The following is a 17,763-nucleotide window of genomic DNA, read 5'->3' as shown; positions in this document are numbered from 1 at the left end:
GACTTTCCTTCTTGTCCTGCCTCCAAACCACAGCTCTGGCCCAACGTTTACATTCTTTTGCTCTCTCTCTCAACCCACATTCCCCCTCTCTGTCTCCTTCTCACTGTCTCACTGTCTCTCCACATCTCTGTTTCTGTGTTTCACACTCTCTCCCAGTACTTCTCTCTCTCTCTCTTCCCACTGTAGTTCCCAGAGTATGTCGGCCTTCTGGCTTCTCTCTCTCTCTCTCTCTCTCAGATTTCCCAATAGGGCATCACTCACGCTATGCCGAATCAATTCTTAATAAATGATCTAAGCGCTTCCCCCCACAATGTCTTTCATTCATAATCCATATGGCTGTGGGGCAAATTAGCCTGCTCGGAGAGAAAGGCAGGAGTAGAATACACACACACACACACACACCCAGGGGTGGGCAAGCTCACACAACACCTACAATTAAATTAACAAATCAGTGTTCTTAATTAATATGGGAATTACAGGGGAGAGAGCGACAGGCTCGCAACGTGACGTGACTGACACAGCCTCCATCAGATGAGGTCCACATTCAGAGCACTCGAAGGCAGAAGCTACGGGTGAGAAAAGGGGCATCAGGACGGGAGAAGAGAGGGATAAGGGAGTGATGGGGGAGAGAAAAGAGGAGTGGGGAAGTGAGTGAGTGAGTGAGTGAGTGAGTGAGTAAGCAAGAGGGAGACAAAGTGAGAAGAGCAAGACAGCTGAATAAAGTGAGTGGGAAAAGAGAGTGAGAAAGGAGAGAGAGTTGGGGGGGGGGGAATGGGGAGCCAGAGAGACAGAGAGAGACAACAGAGGAAGGAAGATAGATGAAAGCCTAATAAAAAAGCTCCTCGTAACTCCCAGAGCGGGACTGAGCGAGCAAAGCTTCTTCTTCTTCTCCTCCTCCTCCACTCCCTCGCTTCCCTGACTTTCCTCCTGTGTCTGCCTTTTGTTTGCTAATGAGGTGTGGGATTGACAGCTGGATTACACCATCGCTTTGTAATCCTTTCATTTCTCCATTTAGGATAATCACCCTCCGGACCTGGCCATGCCTTCATTTCCTCTGTCTCTCTCCCCCTCTCCCTCTCTCCCCTCTCTCTCTCTCTCTCTGTATGAGAAATAGAGAGAGAGAGAAACTGCAGGTTGTCATTTCATTCGGTCATACAAAAAATCTTATCTGTCTGCTTCTTTATGAAGACCAAATGTTCCGAAGAGCAGCAGTACTTTTGAGGGGGCTTGCTTGTTCGCTCAGCACAGCATGTGTGTGTGTGTGTGTGTGTGTGTGTGTGTGTGTGTGTGCCTGTGTGTCTGTGTGTGTGTGTTTGCATGTGTTCTCACTAGCAGTGTCTGCATTTAAGGGCTGGGGGTGCAAAGGCTCAGAGGTGTCTGATCTCTCCCCTCTCACTCTCTTCTCTCTCTCCTTCTCTCTCTCTCTCTCTCTCTCTCTCTCTCTCTCTCTCTCTCTCTGTCTCTCTCTCTTTCTCACTCTCTCTCTCTCTTTCGTCTCCCTTTCTTACTTTTGTCTCTTTCATTCAGGGCTTGATCATTTCTCCGGCGCTGGGTGCAGAGACACGGGTGGCACAACGCCCTCCGCCCACAACCCCAGGCCCGGCACCACCGCTAGGGCACAGGGGAGCCCTCCCCTTCCTGCTCCAACATCGGCTGCAGAGGAGGCGAAGGGTAGAGGGAATGTTTAACAAAAACAGAGGGAGCGAAGGAATTTGAATGAAGGGAAAGCGCTTGGCAGAGGATTTCTGCCAGTGCTAGAGAGGGCGGTTCGTCACCTTTCACTCTCTATCTCTCTTTCACACACACACACACACACACACACACACACACACACACACACACACACACACACACACACACACACACGCATATAGATGAATAAGAGGAAAACCTAGACTCTAGAGGGTGAGTTCAAAGCAGCACACATACACTGTAAAAAATAACACTACATCTTACTGCAGTAACACAAGTATACTTTACTTACTATAGGCTGACCTAGTGTTCTTACTAGAGTAACATTAGTAATGTGCCGAACTTGCATCAATGGGGTCTAAAACTTGAGATACACGAGTAAGCTGCACAACTCAGACCTGAGTAAACTGGACTCACGCAGTGCACACGTGCACAGTCAGCAGAGGGAGCATTCTGGATTCCACAGCCAACGGTCGGCAGTGTTACTGTGTGGCTGACTTTTGGGATGGGAGTGTAACGCAGCTTCACCAGTGACTTGCTCTGTCCGATAAGTTTACAGTATGTATTAATGTGTCAAATGTTTACAGTATAGGTTGAACTAACAGCATTTGTGCAAAACTGTACATTCGGTTTCATTAACAGCTGGGGTAATGGTAAGTTCAACTTGCTAAGTGGCGATATATGCTTAGCTGCTAACAGTTGCAGCTAACTGATAGCAGCTATGCGAGTTAACACTGCCTCAGACCATGCAGAGCAGAAAACAAATATTCTAGGTATTCAAGCCCTTTGATATTTTTTTGTTATCGAAGTTATGAGGAAGTGGTGGCGCCTGGGGTCTAGAACTAGGCTGTATAAATTTGCCAATAGCAGTTGTCTTCATGAGCTCTTCTGCTTCATTTCCACTTTAATGAAGTTTAGTTCTAACGTTAGCCATTTCTCATGAGAAGTTGATTCAAAACGTGTAAAGATTAAATGGTGTATGGTTTACGTCGATATTCCTACTGTATTGATAAAACAATTAGGATAATTGGACTCATAACATACTGACTGAGAAAATTAGCCATGGTCTTTTATCTAAAATCTTTCGTTGTGATTTAGCAAGAGGACTTAGGTTGCAGTGTGTGGAATTTGAACGAATGTGCCGTTATAGACCTCTCCAGAATAAGTCCCGCCTCCGTTACTTCCGTATCCATCCAACTTCCGGGCGTCGATTGTCTATGGGAAATAACATGGCGTTTCGGAATATCATACCGGTAAAACATCTGTACTGTAGGTAGCGAAGTTGAAAAAGCTGGTGGGCAGATTGGCTTACATACTTCTGCCATCTAGTTTCCACTGGATTTTTTGATTGTCGGTGCCGTTTAAGTAGTATACTGTAGACTATACTACTATAGACTATACACACTACAGAAGTGTGTAGGCCAATCTGCCCAGCAGCTTTTTCTACTTTGTCACCTACAGAGTTTGACAGGTACGATCTTTCAAAACGCCATGTTATTTCCCATAGACATTTGACGACCGAAGGTTGGATGGATACGGAAGTTAGGAGGCGGGACTTATTCTGGAGAGGTCTATCGAGGTGCAAAATGGCGTCATATAATTCCAATGTATGATTGACATTTTAAATTCTATTGTGATAAATGTACTGGCCTGAAGCAATAGAGAAAATAAGTTGCCAAATCATAATATTTTTAGCTTAACAGTATTAATTAGGTCACTGGAGAAATAATTTAAATTAACATTTAATGTGATAAACTTAATCAGCTGTTAAACATGGCCAATAGATGCATATTGATAATAATTTTGCCCTCTTTTTCTTTTTGCAGTTGGAAAACTGAAAATGCAGAGCAATGAACTGGACATGTAAGTTGTGCTTGTTTGGATGTGAAGTCAGAGGTCAGTTGCTCAAACACTACAGATTGAAACATGGAGGTTACACCAGAATACGACCGAAAAAAACTGCAGTGTTTATATGGTTCATACCGAATATCCATATTTATTCTACTAATACACTGCACATATTTATACCTAATTTATATTACTCTAAACCACCTTCTGTAAACCAACTGTATACTACTGTTTACACCGCATATTTCTTATCCTGTCTATGTACCACCTGTCTTTGTATATCACATTGCATTTTTCTGCTTTTTTTGCACTTCTAGTTAGACGCAAACTGCATTTTGTTGTCTTTGTACTTGTTCTCTGCAAAATGACAATAAAGTTATCTAATCTAATAACTATTTGTGTATATTCTGCAAGTAAACTTTACTATCCAACATAAAGTTCCCTTTACAACTCAAAGTAAGGGTAACTCATTTAACAGTAGTAAATACAACTTTGTTTCAAGTAAGCTTTACTCGAGGGCATGAAGTAAACTTTACTAGTTGGAAGTAAGTAACCAAAACTTTAAAGTCTTAAGTAAGGATAACTTCTTCTAAGTAAGCATTACTTGTAGACATCAAGTAAACATAACTTGGAAGAGAAAAGTTTTGTTGTTAACTTATTTGGGGCAGCCGTGGCCTACTGGTTAGTACTTTGGACCTGTAACCGGAGGGTTGCCGGTTCGAACCCTGATCAGTACGCATGGCTGAAGTGCCCTTGAGCAAAGCACCAAACCCCTCACTGCTCCCCGAGCGCCGCTGTTGATGCAGGCAGCTTACTGCGCCGGGATTAGTGTGTGCTTCACCACACTGTGTGCTGTGTGTGTTTCACTAATTCACAGATTGGGATAAATGCAGAGACCAAATTTCCCTCACGGGATCAAAAGAGTATATGTACTTATACTTATATATATTTAAGGCAACGAGTTTCCACCCTTTTTTCAAGTAACCATTACTTATTATTTTTTACAGTGTATCTGACATGAAGTGCCCCATTTGCACTGGCGAAGCTCACACTCTGCCTGCATGTGCTGCAATGTCAAGCCATCCCTTGACCCATATCACAAGAGATGCCTCTCGGCCATTATAGGACATCACGGGACTGTGAGAGGCATTAATGACAGACGCGTGGAAGAATGTGGACGCTTTATCCACATGTGGATCCTCGGGATTGGAGACATGGCAGGGAGGAAAATTGGGATTCTGCACGGGCATTATCCCTGTTTGTCCTTCCCTGTGTCGAGCCAGAGGAGGAGGCTTTGTCATTAACTGGGCTTAATCAGGCAGGGAGTTTTTTTTTTCTTTTTTTCTACGTCCTCGCCAGTTTCGGCTATTAAAGCTCTGACCGGGAGAAGAGGCTTCCTCTCTCTACTTTGGTTAATTTCACTTTATGAGGCTTTTTATTTAACTCGCTTCTGTATACCGCAATATAAAAGCAAAGGAAAAAAAATGTGATCAAAAAAGTAATTGATTCTTGTTTTTTTTCCCCTGTTTTTTTTCTCGCTTTTTTTTAACAAAGTAGTCCTCTAAACAGTAAAAAGGGAATTGCCAAAAAGAAAGAAAGAAAGAAATTAATTTTGCAATCCCCACTGTGGAGAGTGGTCTCCTTTTTTGTGTTTCGCTGTTTCAAGTTCCATAGTTTCTGAGCCTCTTTCACTATTCCTTTGAGATATAACTGAATGAAACACAAAACGTTCCCAGCAATTACTTCACAGGACTAAGTTGAAAAGAAATAACAGTGAATCAACCAACATATGGAAAACAATAATCAACTTATCAAACACATAAAAACTTAACGACTTGTACCAATCCACTGGCCAACACACACTGTGAATTGTAACTCTCAGTCAGAAAGAAAAGAGTAATTTCAGCCGAGGCTCCCTACTGTAAACTTTCTATTTTTGGTCTGCTTCACTATGGAAAATGCCGGAGAGAATGTATTTTCATTAGTTTGTGATTGCTTGGAGTGCTTTTTTTCTTCTCTCACTCTTCCACCATCAACACGTTCCGTCTGTCTCTCCCTCGTTCACTTCACGGCCATGTCCTCTCTGAAGTTAAGAATTTAATGGGAGGAACATTCACAGGGAGTTCTGGATACAATCTGTAATTAGGTTAAGAACTTTGTCTTCTGAGGAATTCTTCTTTTTTTCTCTCTCTCCCCTCGCGCCCTCCTCTCTGGATTTCTTTCCTCCCTCGGCTAACAAAGAGCACAACGGAGCAGGCAAAGAGAAAGAGAATAGCATATGAGCAAATGCATGCCCTCCAATTGGCCTTGATGGCTTGCTCGGGAGATCACAGAGCTTCTGGTAGCTGATTAAAGAAAACATTCAACACACAAAAAAAGTCTCTTTAATTAACAATAATGATCTTTCTCGTAGCCTCGGGTAAATGAGAATTAGGTGACCAGAAAGAGCAAAGCAGAGGTCAAGACCTTTTCAGATCATTACTCCATTTAAAGCGAATTAAGACACCAAGAAGGAGACCACTAGAAGTCCTTATCAAGTGGGTGCGGTGCCTCTTGTTTCTCTTTGCAGGGTCTCTTTCTAATCTCGACAGATTAGAAGTGAAGGGGAAATATGCAATATGAAATGTGGTTAACTATTCCCCCCCAGTGACAGGCTAAAACAGGCTGATCCTTCATATCCTTCAGTTGCCCATACAGCTCTCCCCTTCTCTCTCTCTCGCTCTTTCGTTCTCTCTCTCTCTTTCTCCTTCACACTCTTTCTGCCTCCCACTCCCTGTCTCTCTTCATCTTCTAAGACATGCAATGGAAAAAAAAACTGTTGCCCAAGTTTGAGGCTGAATCATCACTTCCCCCTGCTTGTTTCACACTCATTTCATTTCTGACTTAATCAATTCCACAGTAATTAAAATGTTGCACAGGCAACCGTGGGGTTGTTATGAGGCAGCCTGAGTGGTGGTGGTGGGAGCAGGAGAGAGAGGAGAGGAGGAGGAAGGGCGCTTGCTCTCTGGCTTCCTGCCAAGACCTCACATGGTCTGGAGCCCTGAAATATGGAGGATCAAATCTGAAGTGTGTCTGTGGAAAACTGCAAGCACAACAGCAGATGGCAAAGGTCAACTGTGGTCTTCATGGTGGATTGAGTGGGTGTAGCCAACGGCAATTAATTTGATCACTGGCAAAAGTAGGCAAGCCGACCAAGTTGTTCGGGTCATTGTATTTGAAGAAGGCTAGTCCTTACTAATATGCTCACTCTATTGGCTGATAATGGCACTGCTTGGGAGACACCATGAATAAACAATGCCATGCCATAACATCAATTGACAATGAATTAAATATCCAACCAGATTTCACATTCTTTGTGAAAGCAGGGTGAACTACCAACTCACATTAGCAAGCCGACAGGATTTTTTTTTTTTTTTGCAGTTTAAGCCCCACAGGCCCAAGATCAAAAAGGCAGTTCTTCTTTCTGGGTAAACTCAGAGGGTCTCTGGTGTCAGAAGCAACACAGTACAAATGCATGCATTACCATGGCTTGCTCTGCCACGTGACTGGCAGGGTGACACTGAAATACATACAATGCATGCATTTTTATATAATATAATTTTAAAAATCAGATTTTATATTCATTGTCACTCAGGCAATGTTTGTCTCGGCTAAATTGAAAAATTAATGAGCAACTGGGTTAGCAACTGTCACTTTACAGCTGTTTGATCCAGTTAAACGACTGTCTCAAAACTGCCTCAGAATGACACTGTTTACGACCTCATAATCTCTCTCTCAAGGTTAAATTTGAAAGCACTATAAGGAGACAACAGACACAAGAGAGAGAGGATGAGAGATAAACCGAGAGAAAACAAAGCAAGAGAAATGGATCAGGGACAAAAAGGGCGAGAGCGGGAGAGAAGTATGACCACTCTGTCCTTGGCTAACATGGCTAATCTTTAGGGACAGACTTTCCACTATTTGGTGGAAAGACATGGCTCATGTCTCAGACTGTCCACTCTATTGCACCTTGGCCGATCAGGTGAGAGAGTAGGAAAGCAAGTCCTGTAAGTATGTCATTGGGTGGGGGGCCTTTTGTCCACCCACCAAGGCCTACAACAGGCTAAGCTTTTCTGACGGACAGTCTGGGTGAATCTCTAGACAGAAGAGGAAAAAAAGTGGAGCTCGAGCTTATCACAGTCCTGCCACCGTAATCCCCATCCCAGGTTTACGGAATGTAATAACAGCCGGGGAGAGGTGATGCACTTTGGGATCACATATCCCCGGCTAGATGCAACTTAAGAGGACAGGCTGCCATCCTCATATCTTTCTCCCCAGCCCTTCTTGACCACCCCAGGTGTGTGTGTGTGTGTGTGTGTGTGTGTGTGTGTGTGTGTGCACACCAGGTAAAGGGGGTGAAGTGATATCTTAAACACAGAGGGACCAGACCAGGTGTAATATTAAGAATGTGGCCATTCCACGGATTTGCTCATAAAAAAAAAGTGTTCAGAAGAAAATAGTTTGACATCTTCAGGTGGGCCTGTAACCCCAGAGCCCCAGGCCTGCAGCTCTACATGCACACACACACATACCCGAGGACTTCCCCACCACATTCTAGAGGCCACAGGAAAAGATGCACCTTTCCTTTCTTTCTCTCTTTCTCTCTCTTTGTTCCTGATCTCTTTCTCCTTTCCTCCTGCTTTCTTTCTGTCTCTCTTTCTCTCATACACATATGTTCTTCCTCTCTCACTCCCTTCCCCTCTCTCACACATGGCTTCCCTTCCTCTCTTTCCCCTCACACCCTCCATTGAATGTCTTTCCCTCTCCCTTAATCTCTCTCTTTCTCTCCATTCTCCTCTCTCCAGTATGCCGATCTAATGACTGGACTCCTCCAGTGGTGACAGGTGCCCGACCGTCTCGTCCCTCGTCCATATAACATGATGGACCCAGCCGCTCAGATCCTCCCCACCCCCCACCCCACAGCTGAGGATTGTCTGCTATGTCTTTTAAGAACACGTGGGATCCCTTTTGCTGGAAAATCTATAACCATGCTCATTGCTGGAGCAAATCCATGTGAAAATGGTTTCACCAGGGCTGTAAATGTATCTTCATATGACAGGCATTCCAACATGGCTCCCAGAGGTCGGGTTACCCTTTGAACCATTCAGTGTGCACCGGGTCAGGTTCAATGTGTCACTCGTGTTTGATGGATGTTCATACGTCTAATAAAAGACACATTTCCTTTTTGTATTCTGCTCCTAAAAAAGGAGGCAGATCAACCTGGAAGATCTGAAGGCTTTATGTTGAGAATACGTTGGGAAATATGGAAAGGAAAATATCCCAGGGAGAGAATTACTCAACACGCTGCAATGGTAGGTAGTCACGCTCTGGGTTTCAACACGAAAAAAGGGGAGGGAGGCAGACCTAGAAGAAAAAGAAGTTAAAAAGAAAAGATTCGCTGAAAAGAGAAAAAAGCAAATGAAGTCAGGAAGGCAGACAAGATGATGGAGGGAAAAATGCAAGAAAGCAAAGCGAAGGAGAGGTTGGAGTGAGACGTCTGAACTCTGAAGTTGAGCTGCCCGCACACACACCTTGGCCCCCGCGCGTAATCCCCGAGGCCTACACCGCGATTCCTCCACCTCCCCAGCACCAACGGCAAGATCCAAACAGGACATCAAAACGGATTTATTCTGTTTGAGCGAGAGTGAGCTGAAGTATAAACTTAAAAAATCTCAGAGAGCCGTGTCAACAACAGAATGAAAAAAACATTCTCATACTTGTTTTTCGACATCTCAAAACTCACATGAAGAATCGGTCTATCAGCCCTGACATTGCAGCAACAGAGTAAATGCCGAGAGAACAAGCTGTTGGATTTCAAAGCAAGACATGCACACCCGAGACAAAAACACACACACACACACACACTGAAGGGCCATTAGTTAAATTGTTCAGAACTTCCCGACATGAAGACCCAATCATATTAATTAAGAGACAGCTGCACATTGAGCCTGCCAATGTAAAGGTTTTAAGTTTGATTAGCCGTTAGTCAGTATTTAAACATGCCAAGCTCTTGGTCTGGTGTACTGAATATGTTTGGAAACACTGGGTGCTTTCAGCTCCTAGTGGCATACTGGATCAGAGCCCTTTGCTCTGAGTGTGTCGGTCACACACGTTAGTGCCTGGATGGCACGTGTAACAGACAGAGGCTCCACAAATGCCCTCAGAAATGAGGAATGAAAGGGAGAGAGATAGAGAGAGGGAGTGAGAGAGAGATCAAAAGAGAGAGAGAAAGAGAGAACGAGAGAGAGAGAGAGAGAGAAAGAGAAGAGAGTGCACGCGCGTGCGCAAGAGAGAGAGAGAGAGACAAAAAGAGAGTCATCATCCGATTTTTGTTCGATGCGTCTTGACAGGAAGTTTAGGAGCCATTATCCTGGAGAAACTGTGGTTCAAATCAATTTGCATTATTTGGAGAGCTCTGGCTTCTCCCTCTCCTTCTCTGAGGGGGTAGAAGGGGGCAGGGGGTGAGTTTGTGCCCTGGCTCCCAGCACAAGCGAGCCGCTTTACCCCTCTAACCAAGCTGCTAGCCTCCAGCCCCAACTCTGCTCTATTTGTCACAACTGGATAAAAGAGAGGGGAACAGCCTCTCCAATATGGCTTCTCCAACAGTAATTCCAACAATAAACATAACAATAAAAATAACAAAACAAATAAAGGTCAATGACTTGAATTACTAGTCTGGCTTATGAAATCAGATAGGAGTGATGGTGTCTCCAGTTTAAATTCAACTTAACATTTTCAACTGAATTGGCTGTTTGCTGGCTGAATGGTTTTGGTGCAGCAGAGAACAAGGGGACCACAAACTGAAGAGGTGTCCTTGCTTAAACCACTGGTCTTTTGTCACCTGAAACCATTCAATGTTGGCAGGCTCATACAAACAAACTGACAAAAGGCACACACACACACACACACACACACACACCATTCTCTATCCTCTCCTCTCCACCCCAACCCTGTACTACTGTAACTCTCAAGAGCACTCGCTCGGTCTTATTCCAAAAAACCCTCGACCCCCAGGGGTGCAGGAGAGGGAAGGGAAGGGAGCTGCCAGCGCCGGCAGCCTGGGGAAAATGCTTTAGGATTGGGGTCAAGAAGCGCCGAGGCCTCCCTGCGGAGAGTCGCGCGGCCGGGAAGCAGCCAGGGAGGACTGGGAAACAGCTCTGTCTGCACCGGGAGGGGAGAGAGTGGCCTGCCTGCTGCCCGAACACTGAGTCACTCCCGGAGGGGCCGACACACTCCTGGAGGTGTGTGTTTGTACTCTGTCCCCATGACCATGTCTTAGTTTGTCTGTCACAGTCTTGGACACACACACACACACACACACAAACGGTTCAGCTATTGCTAACTGTAGGGTGAAGCGCCTCAGGGGACAAGAAATGTTATCTGGGTCAGGCTGGGTCCTTCCAACTAACCAACCAACACACACACACAAGCTGACATACTCTCTCTCTAAGACACACACACACACACACATCCACAAACCCCCTGCACAATCACACACACACACACACACACACAGACACACACACACACACACACACAGATAGAGATGTAAACAAATGCAATGACAAAACTTGACAGAAGTGAAATGCAATTGTGAAATGTTCCCCTGGGATGTAGGCATGCGCCCGCTTATCACTTTAAAAGGACATAAACAGACAGTTTGCATTCTTGCCATCATCATATGCTCTCCTGACTTCTGACTTGATGCCCATATAGATTACATACAGCAGAGAGGCAGAGTGAGCTCGGTTTACTCAAGCTTGGGGCGGTGTTTATTTCCCCATGCTATCTCTAAACACTGCCGTGCTTATGAAGTCCATTACTGCAAAGCACACATGACTTTAACTGATGAAGATTGTTGTCACACACACAGTATAACTCAGGTCATATCTCAGGAAAACCTTCCTGTGGTTTTCCTGAGACGGGCATGTTAGAATAACTCGTAATGCAAACCATGTGCGTATGTCCATTTTGGAGAACACTTAGTGCCACGCGGTGTACTGCGCACAAGTGAAAAAAAGGTTAAACCTACATGGGTGTACCGATAGGAAGGGAAACTAAAAGGTGAAGCTGTCATCTGAAGATGCAGGTAATTAAAGCCATACACACAGAGACACACACACACATGAGTCGGCAAAAAGTCTTGAACCTCTTTACTGGGACTTCCCGGCGTCGTATGTCAACCATAGCCCCTAACACATACACGCACACACACACACACACACACACACACACACACAAACACACACACACACACACGAACCCTCACCCCAATGCCCCAATTTCTGTCTGCTCCGCTTAGCCTTTTCGCCTCTGCGGCGTCACTGTCCCACTGTTCCGCGATCCTCAGCCCTCGCGCGTCCAGAGCCCCAGTTCTGTCCAACCCATTACTTTTTCCGGTGCACCCCACCCCAACCACCCCAAACCCCCCAGTCCCCACCCCACCCCCTTCTTCTGCCCCAGATGACGGTTCTAGGTTAAACAACGTTATTATTAAAGTCTTTCCAGAGGAGCTTCCTGCCTCCCCCTCCGCGACGTCCCTTTACAAACGATAAATCACCACGGGCCGGCTGTATAAATCACTCGCTGTGTTGGCCTGGGCCTCACGGCGCAGCTGCGTGACCAGGCTCACAGATAGGGCCCATAGCGCAGCTGCTGCTGCCTCTGCTGCCGCCACTACCACAGATGCTGCGCTGCTGCTTCTGCGGCTATTGCTGCTGCTGATGCTGCATCTGTGAGCCTGTAAGGGGCCCATCGTGACTCTGGCAGGGTCCGAGAAACCATAACACGAGAGGGAGGAAACCAACAAGCCATAAATGTCAGATAAGTAAGGACTGGAACGGCCACAATGCTGCCCTAATGGATTTTCAGAGGCATGACGGGCTTATGTTTCTGTTGCTTTTAAAGATGAGAGGTGAGGAGGGCATGGTTTGTCGGGGGTGGGTGGGGGTTAGTTGGGGGTGACGCTGAGGTGGGGTGGGCCGGGGGAGTCGGGTGGTTGTAGGTCTGGTTTCTTTTTACACCACAGAGATTTTTTTTCAGCCATGACTGCTTTCACATGGCCTTCAACCTGGAAAAGAAAGAAAATATGTCCTCAACTCTTCACTTCAGGTAACTTAAGAACTCGGTCCTCTAGTCCATGTGAGTGATGCACAAAAGGTGTTGTGTGGCGAGGCACTGCAGCAGGCAGCATGCAGGCACCCGGACGCAGACAAAGTGCTTTTTCATTGTGCTGCTGTGTGATTGTATTGACACCCCCTGCTGGGCTTGTGCCTCCATTACGGCACTGCACTCGGGCTTACTGTATCGACTCATGACAACAAGCCTGCCTCATTCTCACGTCTCCTCTCCTCTCTCCGCCGAGCCCCAGGCAGCTAATGAGCACAGACAAGGCTGTCTCTCTCTCCCTCTCTCTCTCTCTTTCTCTCTCTCTTGCTCTCTCTCTTTTTCTCTCCATCTTTCTTCTTTTCTCTCCATCTCTCTCTTTCTCTCTCCTTCCCCTTTCCTTTGCAGATCATGACTTTGCATGTGCCAGCAGCCCACAGTCACCCACAGTAAACACCCACACATGGCTTATGCGACATACACACACACACACACACACACACACACACACACACACACACACACACAAGATGGGTATTCACACATTTATTAGCACATACAAAATCATGCATCATCTCACAGGCACAACCAGCTACACCACACCCCCTTTCAACATGGACACAAACACATACAAACACAAACACACACAAAACACATACACCACACAAACACAAACATCCACACACACATACCACACATGTAAACAAACGGCCACCCATTCCAAGACAGAATAATTCCATCACTGTGAGAGATGGGTAACCCAATACTGTGTTACTATGAGGTTTCTGAAAAGAGCTGCACAATAATCAGTGATGAATCCTTCAGACACACAATTAGAATTTAATTAAAGGCCCATATTGATGTTCATGTTCTTGGCACAGCAACCAACATTGGCAATTATGCCTGTTTGGAAAAGGAAAAGTTCACGCACAAACATACCAGGGGAATTCAACCAAAAAAGCTCAGTGCTCAGTGGAACCAGGCCATGCCAGCCACCGTAACTGATACAGCGGTTACCCTGAGGGTAATGTGTGAACCAATAGTAACACGTTTCTGCTGAGGGGAGAAGCCATGGAGATCAATGCAGGATTCCAATTAGCCCGTATTGGCAGGAGCACAGGCAGATTAGCACCTGCGTGTCAATGAAATTTCCTGCGCTATAGGCTAGCCAAAGCTGGTCCACTGAATAATTACCTTGGCATCCAAATCCAATGGTGTAAATCAAAAGACCATAAATGCTAAAAACGGTGGTGGTGATGGTGATGGTGATGGTGATGATATTGATGGTGGAGATGATATGATGATGTGGAAGTGGATCAGAAAGATAGTGCTGGTAAGGATAAATGATCAAAATGACGGTGGTGATGATGGTGTACAAATCTGCCAACCAGCATCTCCCCACCACGACCTCTCTTGAGTGGGCCTCTAATAGGATAAGAGCCTCACAATCTCCAGGAGTCAAGACAAGCAACACAAGAAGACAAAAGGACAGCAAGTGCCCATGGTAGAGGTCACCGAGCACATTAACCCCATCAGGCCCTGTTTCACTCGACACATCTCTCCGCACTCACAACAAGGTGGAGGTGAGATGAACAATCACACTGTACATCTCCTGACTGACCCTTTGGACACAGAACTAAGCATTTTTAGAAATCACATAAAAGTCTAAAAGACAAAGAAACACACACAAAAAAAGCAACTGAGGATGTATGACATATCACATAAAATTGCACACAAGCCCTCACCGCCAAGAGAGCTGCTGTGCAAATGAAAAGTGCTGAATGGCCTTCTGGTAAAACGTTTTGTTAGGGTGAGGATGCTGTTGTCAATTTGAAATCAGAGAAATGCGTGAAATCGTGGAAACTGGTGATCATGAGCTCTGAACCACAGCACCTGGGCTGGTGTTCTGCTCCTTCTAGCCGTCCCTCCCAGGAGGAAGTCATCTACATCTGAGATCTGCCTATCTGCTGTCTGCAGGGGTGTGGGTATCACTATTAAATAGACCTACTTTTTAAAACCATGGGTATGGGTGCCTGCGTATCCCCCCCCCACACACACACACCACCACACACACACACACAGACATCACACACTTCTCTCTCCGCGTGCGCTGCGTCGCTCCCAACTGAATATCTCGCTCTCCAATTTGCCTTTGCGGTGCCAGGGTGCTAGGGTTCGCTCTCTTCTTGAAAAGAGGAGTCCACCTCCACGGCACAACGGCAGATTGAAGAAGCCGACTGCCAATTGTGCACATGGCCCTTTTAGAGGGGCCTCTGACGTCTGCCTTTGACCACGCTGCTGCGTGACAGTGTGAGGAAAAGCTTGGCTCATTAAAGGAAATGCGAGCCTTACCTTTGAGAATGCTCCGGCCTTGCAGTACATCCCTTGAAACGAGCAAGGTATAAAAACTTTGAGAAAATCCGGGCTGGCAGGACGCTTTCAGTGGTAGGTCTCCCTTAGTCACCTACGAGGAAAAGAAAGAGGTACTCCATTGTAACATTTCCACTCAAAACATGGCACTGAGATAGAAAAAAAAGAAAGAAAAAACAGAGAATATACTGTATGTGTGATCTGAGAAATGCTGGAAACTAATATGATTCACATCTCAGTGGGATACTTCTCAAGTTATGCTTTGGAGAGAAGTCAAACATTTACTTTCAACGGATAAAACCATTACTTTCAACGATGAATGCACTGAAAATTCATAATCGTGCAGTTTCTCAGTAGCCAGAATTGTGTCTGTCTACTCTGAATGTATATGAGATTCACAACAAAGCCACAGCATTAGCCTACAACTGAAGGGAGCAACATGATTTGGGGGAAACAAGTGTGAGTGCCTATCTGTGTATATGGAAAGGTGTGGCTGGTACTTTACAAAAGTCAAGGGCTCTTTCTTGTGTACATGGAAGATACATGGCATGGAAATACACATGTTTGCATCGGGGAAGAAAAACATTGTAATAGAGATAACTGAGGGATTGACAGATTGACAAAATAAGCAAAAACAGAGAGAGACGCACACACCCCAACTGTCTCTGTACTCGCGCGAGCACACATAGGTGCCACTACAGTTTTCCTTGTTGCAACACATTAAAACTGTTCTGTTTTTCGTGCTTTGTCCATTTTATTTTTGTTCGTTTGTAAACGATGCTTATGTGCTCCTTGTCTCATCGACACATGTTCAAAATAATTACCATTCTCTGTGCAGAAGCTGATACACGTCAGTCACTAATTAAACTAACGCCGTTATTGTATGGAGGTAATAGTGGAGCAGAGCTAGACTTTGTCCACTCAGGGTATGGAAAAGTGCGAATTGAGATAAATGGCTGTTCCCAGATTACTTTGAAGCTGCACTCGACACGATGAACCACCCCTTCTTAGCCAACACTCAACACACCATGAGAGGGTATACATATTCAAGATCCTAGTCATATTCACTACACTAATTCCAAAATTCGAATTGAAAGAATTTCAACACATACCAAACCAGGGGCAAAAAACATGCGTCTGTCTGCCCAACATGACATAGCCTACCTCAACAAGTGCAAAAAATAATCACTTTGTTTAAAAGTGAACTATGCATAGGGAATCTAATTTCAGAAATGCACAATTATAAAATGCAATTGTTTTCTGTTCTGTTCTGTTCTAGTTGTGTTTTAAATTGTAGCTAATGTCATTGTATTTAAACAGCTAGGCCTAACGATAAGCTAAAAATATAAAACAAACTCATTAGCGCCTATGGCATGATCCATGTCTTGCGGGTAGCCTGCATCACATTAATCTAGGCAGCATCAGCTAGCTCATCCAAAGTGTGCCTGATTTGATATTATGTGATGAAGCCATCGACAGCGTGTCCAACCTGTTCATAAAAATCCCAAAAGTCAACTTTTATTGTCTACAGCAGCCTCTAACAAATACATACCCCTGCGGAAAAACTGTAGCCAAGGGTCTCCGCCGCATTTAACGACTGCGGTTCTGTGTGGGCTTTAAGGTACCATTATCTGGGTTGATAAGGCTTTGTAAATTGAAACGCTGAGGGAGCCGTTTCATGTTGTCACCGAATAAATTATTTGTGTCCGTCCGAACGTTTTATCTAATATTCTGCAAAACCCTCTATTCTGGCACTAACACATCATTTCACTAAGCTTTCTCTCAAAAAGGCCACTTGTAATGTAGTTTAAGCATAGAACGCGTGTTTTTACGAGGATTTAGAAGACGGGTATGGGTACGTCAGTCTCTATTGGGGTAATCATGAAAATACACTCTTGATATAATTTGCTGAATAGAAATAAAGAAACCACAGAAAATCCAATGTCCGCCTCCAAAAGAATCTACAACAAGTGAACCATTTAACTAACAACCGCAGTCTGTCATCCGCACTATCTGCTACTTAAAAATAGTTCACAGAATACCACGGCGCCACTTCCACGTTGTTTAAAAGATGTGTAATCTTACCCAAGATGAGTCCAATAGGAGGATTCCCATTAATAAGATAACGAAGCCTGTTTTCATCCTTGCAAGCGAGCGGAGGCTGCTTGAAGTACTCTGATTCGGTCCGAATTCTTTGGAGAATTGTATAATTTCCCTGGTGCCTGCGCTAGGATGGTCCTTCTGTCGCCTGTTTGCGGTAGTAGGCTCGTCGGTTGTAGAAGACCGTCCTGACTCCGTTTGCTCTCAACTGCAGGTGAAATCGCTGTTCAGCTCAGCACCAAAGAGCCAGCGAGCGTCACCACAACCCCTCCTACCGCACAGCACCGGAGAATCCTACTTAAAGACACACAGTTTGACGGTAGTTGCCTTAGCAATCCGATTCCTTTCTACACTGTAAAAAGTTTCTGTAAATTTACACCCAGATTCCAACATTATTCACCTGTTTCCTTCAATAAACAGGACTTTCCAGTCATTAGTAAGACAAATGTGTAAAATCAGGCTCCAACACTGTTATTTACCACGCCCGTAATGTTTATTCTGGAACACACGTACTTCCTGTTATCTATTAACGTTACCTTCGATCTGGTGATGGGAAGCTGTCTGCTGAGAGAAGACGATACGTTGGAATCATACCCAAACCCATCAACA

General features: G+C 45.0%; 1 protein-coding gene across 1 annotated transcript in view; it reads right to left on the bottom strand.

Moving 5' to 3' along the window:
- LOC125293106 (cadherin-4-like) overlaps positions 1-17,485 on the bottom strand; it is a 309,928-nt gene extending 292,443 nt beyond the window's left edge. The window contains exons 1-2 of the mRNA XM_048240782.1: positions 17,140-17,485; positions 15,037-15,148 (exon numbers count right to left, since the gene is read on the bottom strand). Of these exons, the coding sequence (XP_048096739.1) occupies positions 15,037-15,148; positions 17,140-17,196 (169 nt within the window). The 5' untranslated portion in view covers positions 17,197-17,485. The remainder of the gene's footprint in view (positions 1-15,036; positions 15,149-17,139) is intronic.
- Positions 17,486-17,763: the final 278 nt, after the last annotated feature.

The sequence above is a fragment of the Alosa alosa genome, chromosome 4, assembly GCF_017589495.1.
Source record: "Alosa alosa isolate M-15738 ecotype Scorff River chromosome 4, AALO_Geno_1.1, whole genome shotgun sequence".
NCBI classification, from domain to species: Eukaryota; Metazoa; Chordata; class Actinopteri; order Clupeiformes; family Clupeidae; genus Alosa; species Alosa alosa.
Note: the sequence above shows the minus strand (reverse complement) of the source record. Positions and strands in the feature narration are given on the sequence as shown.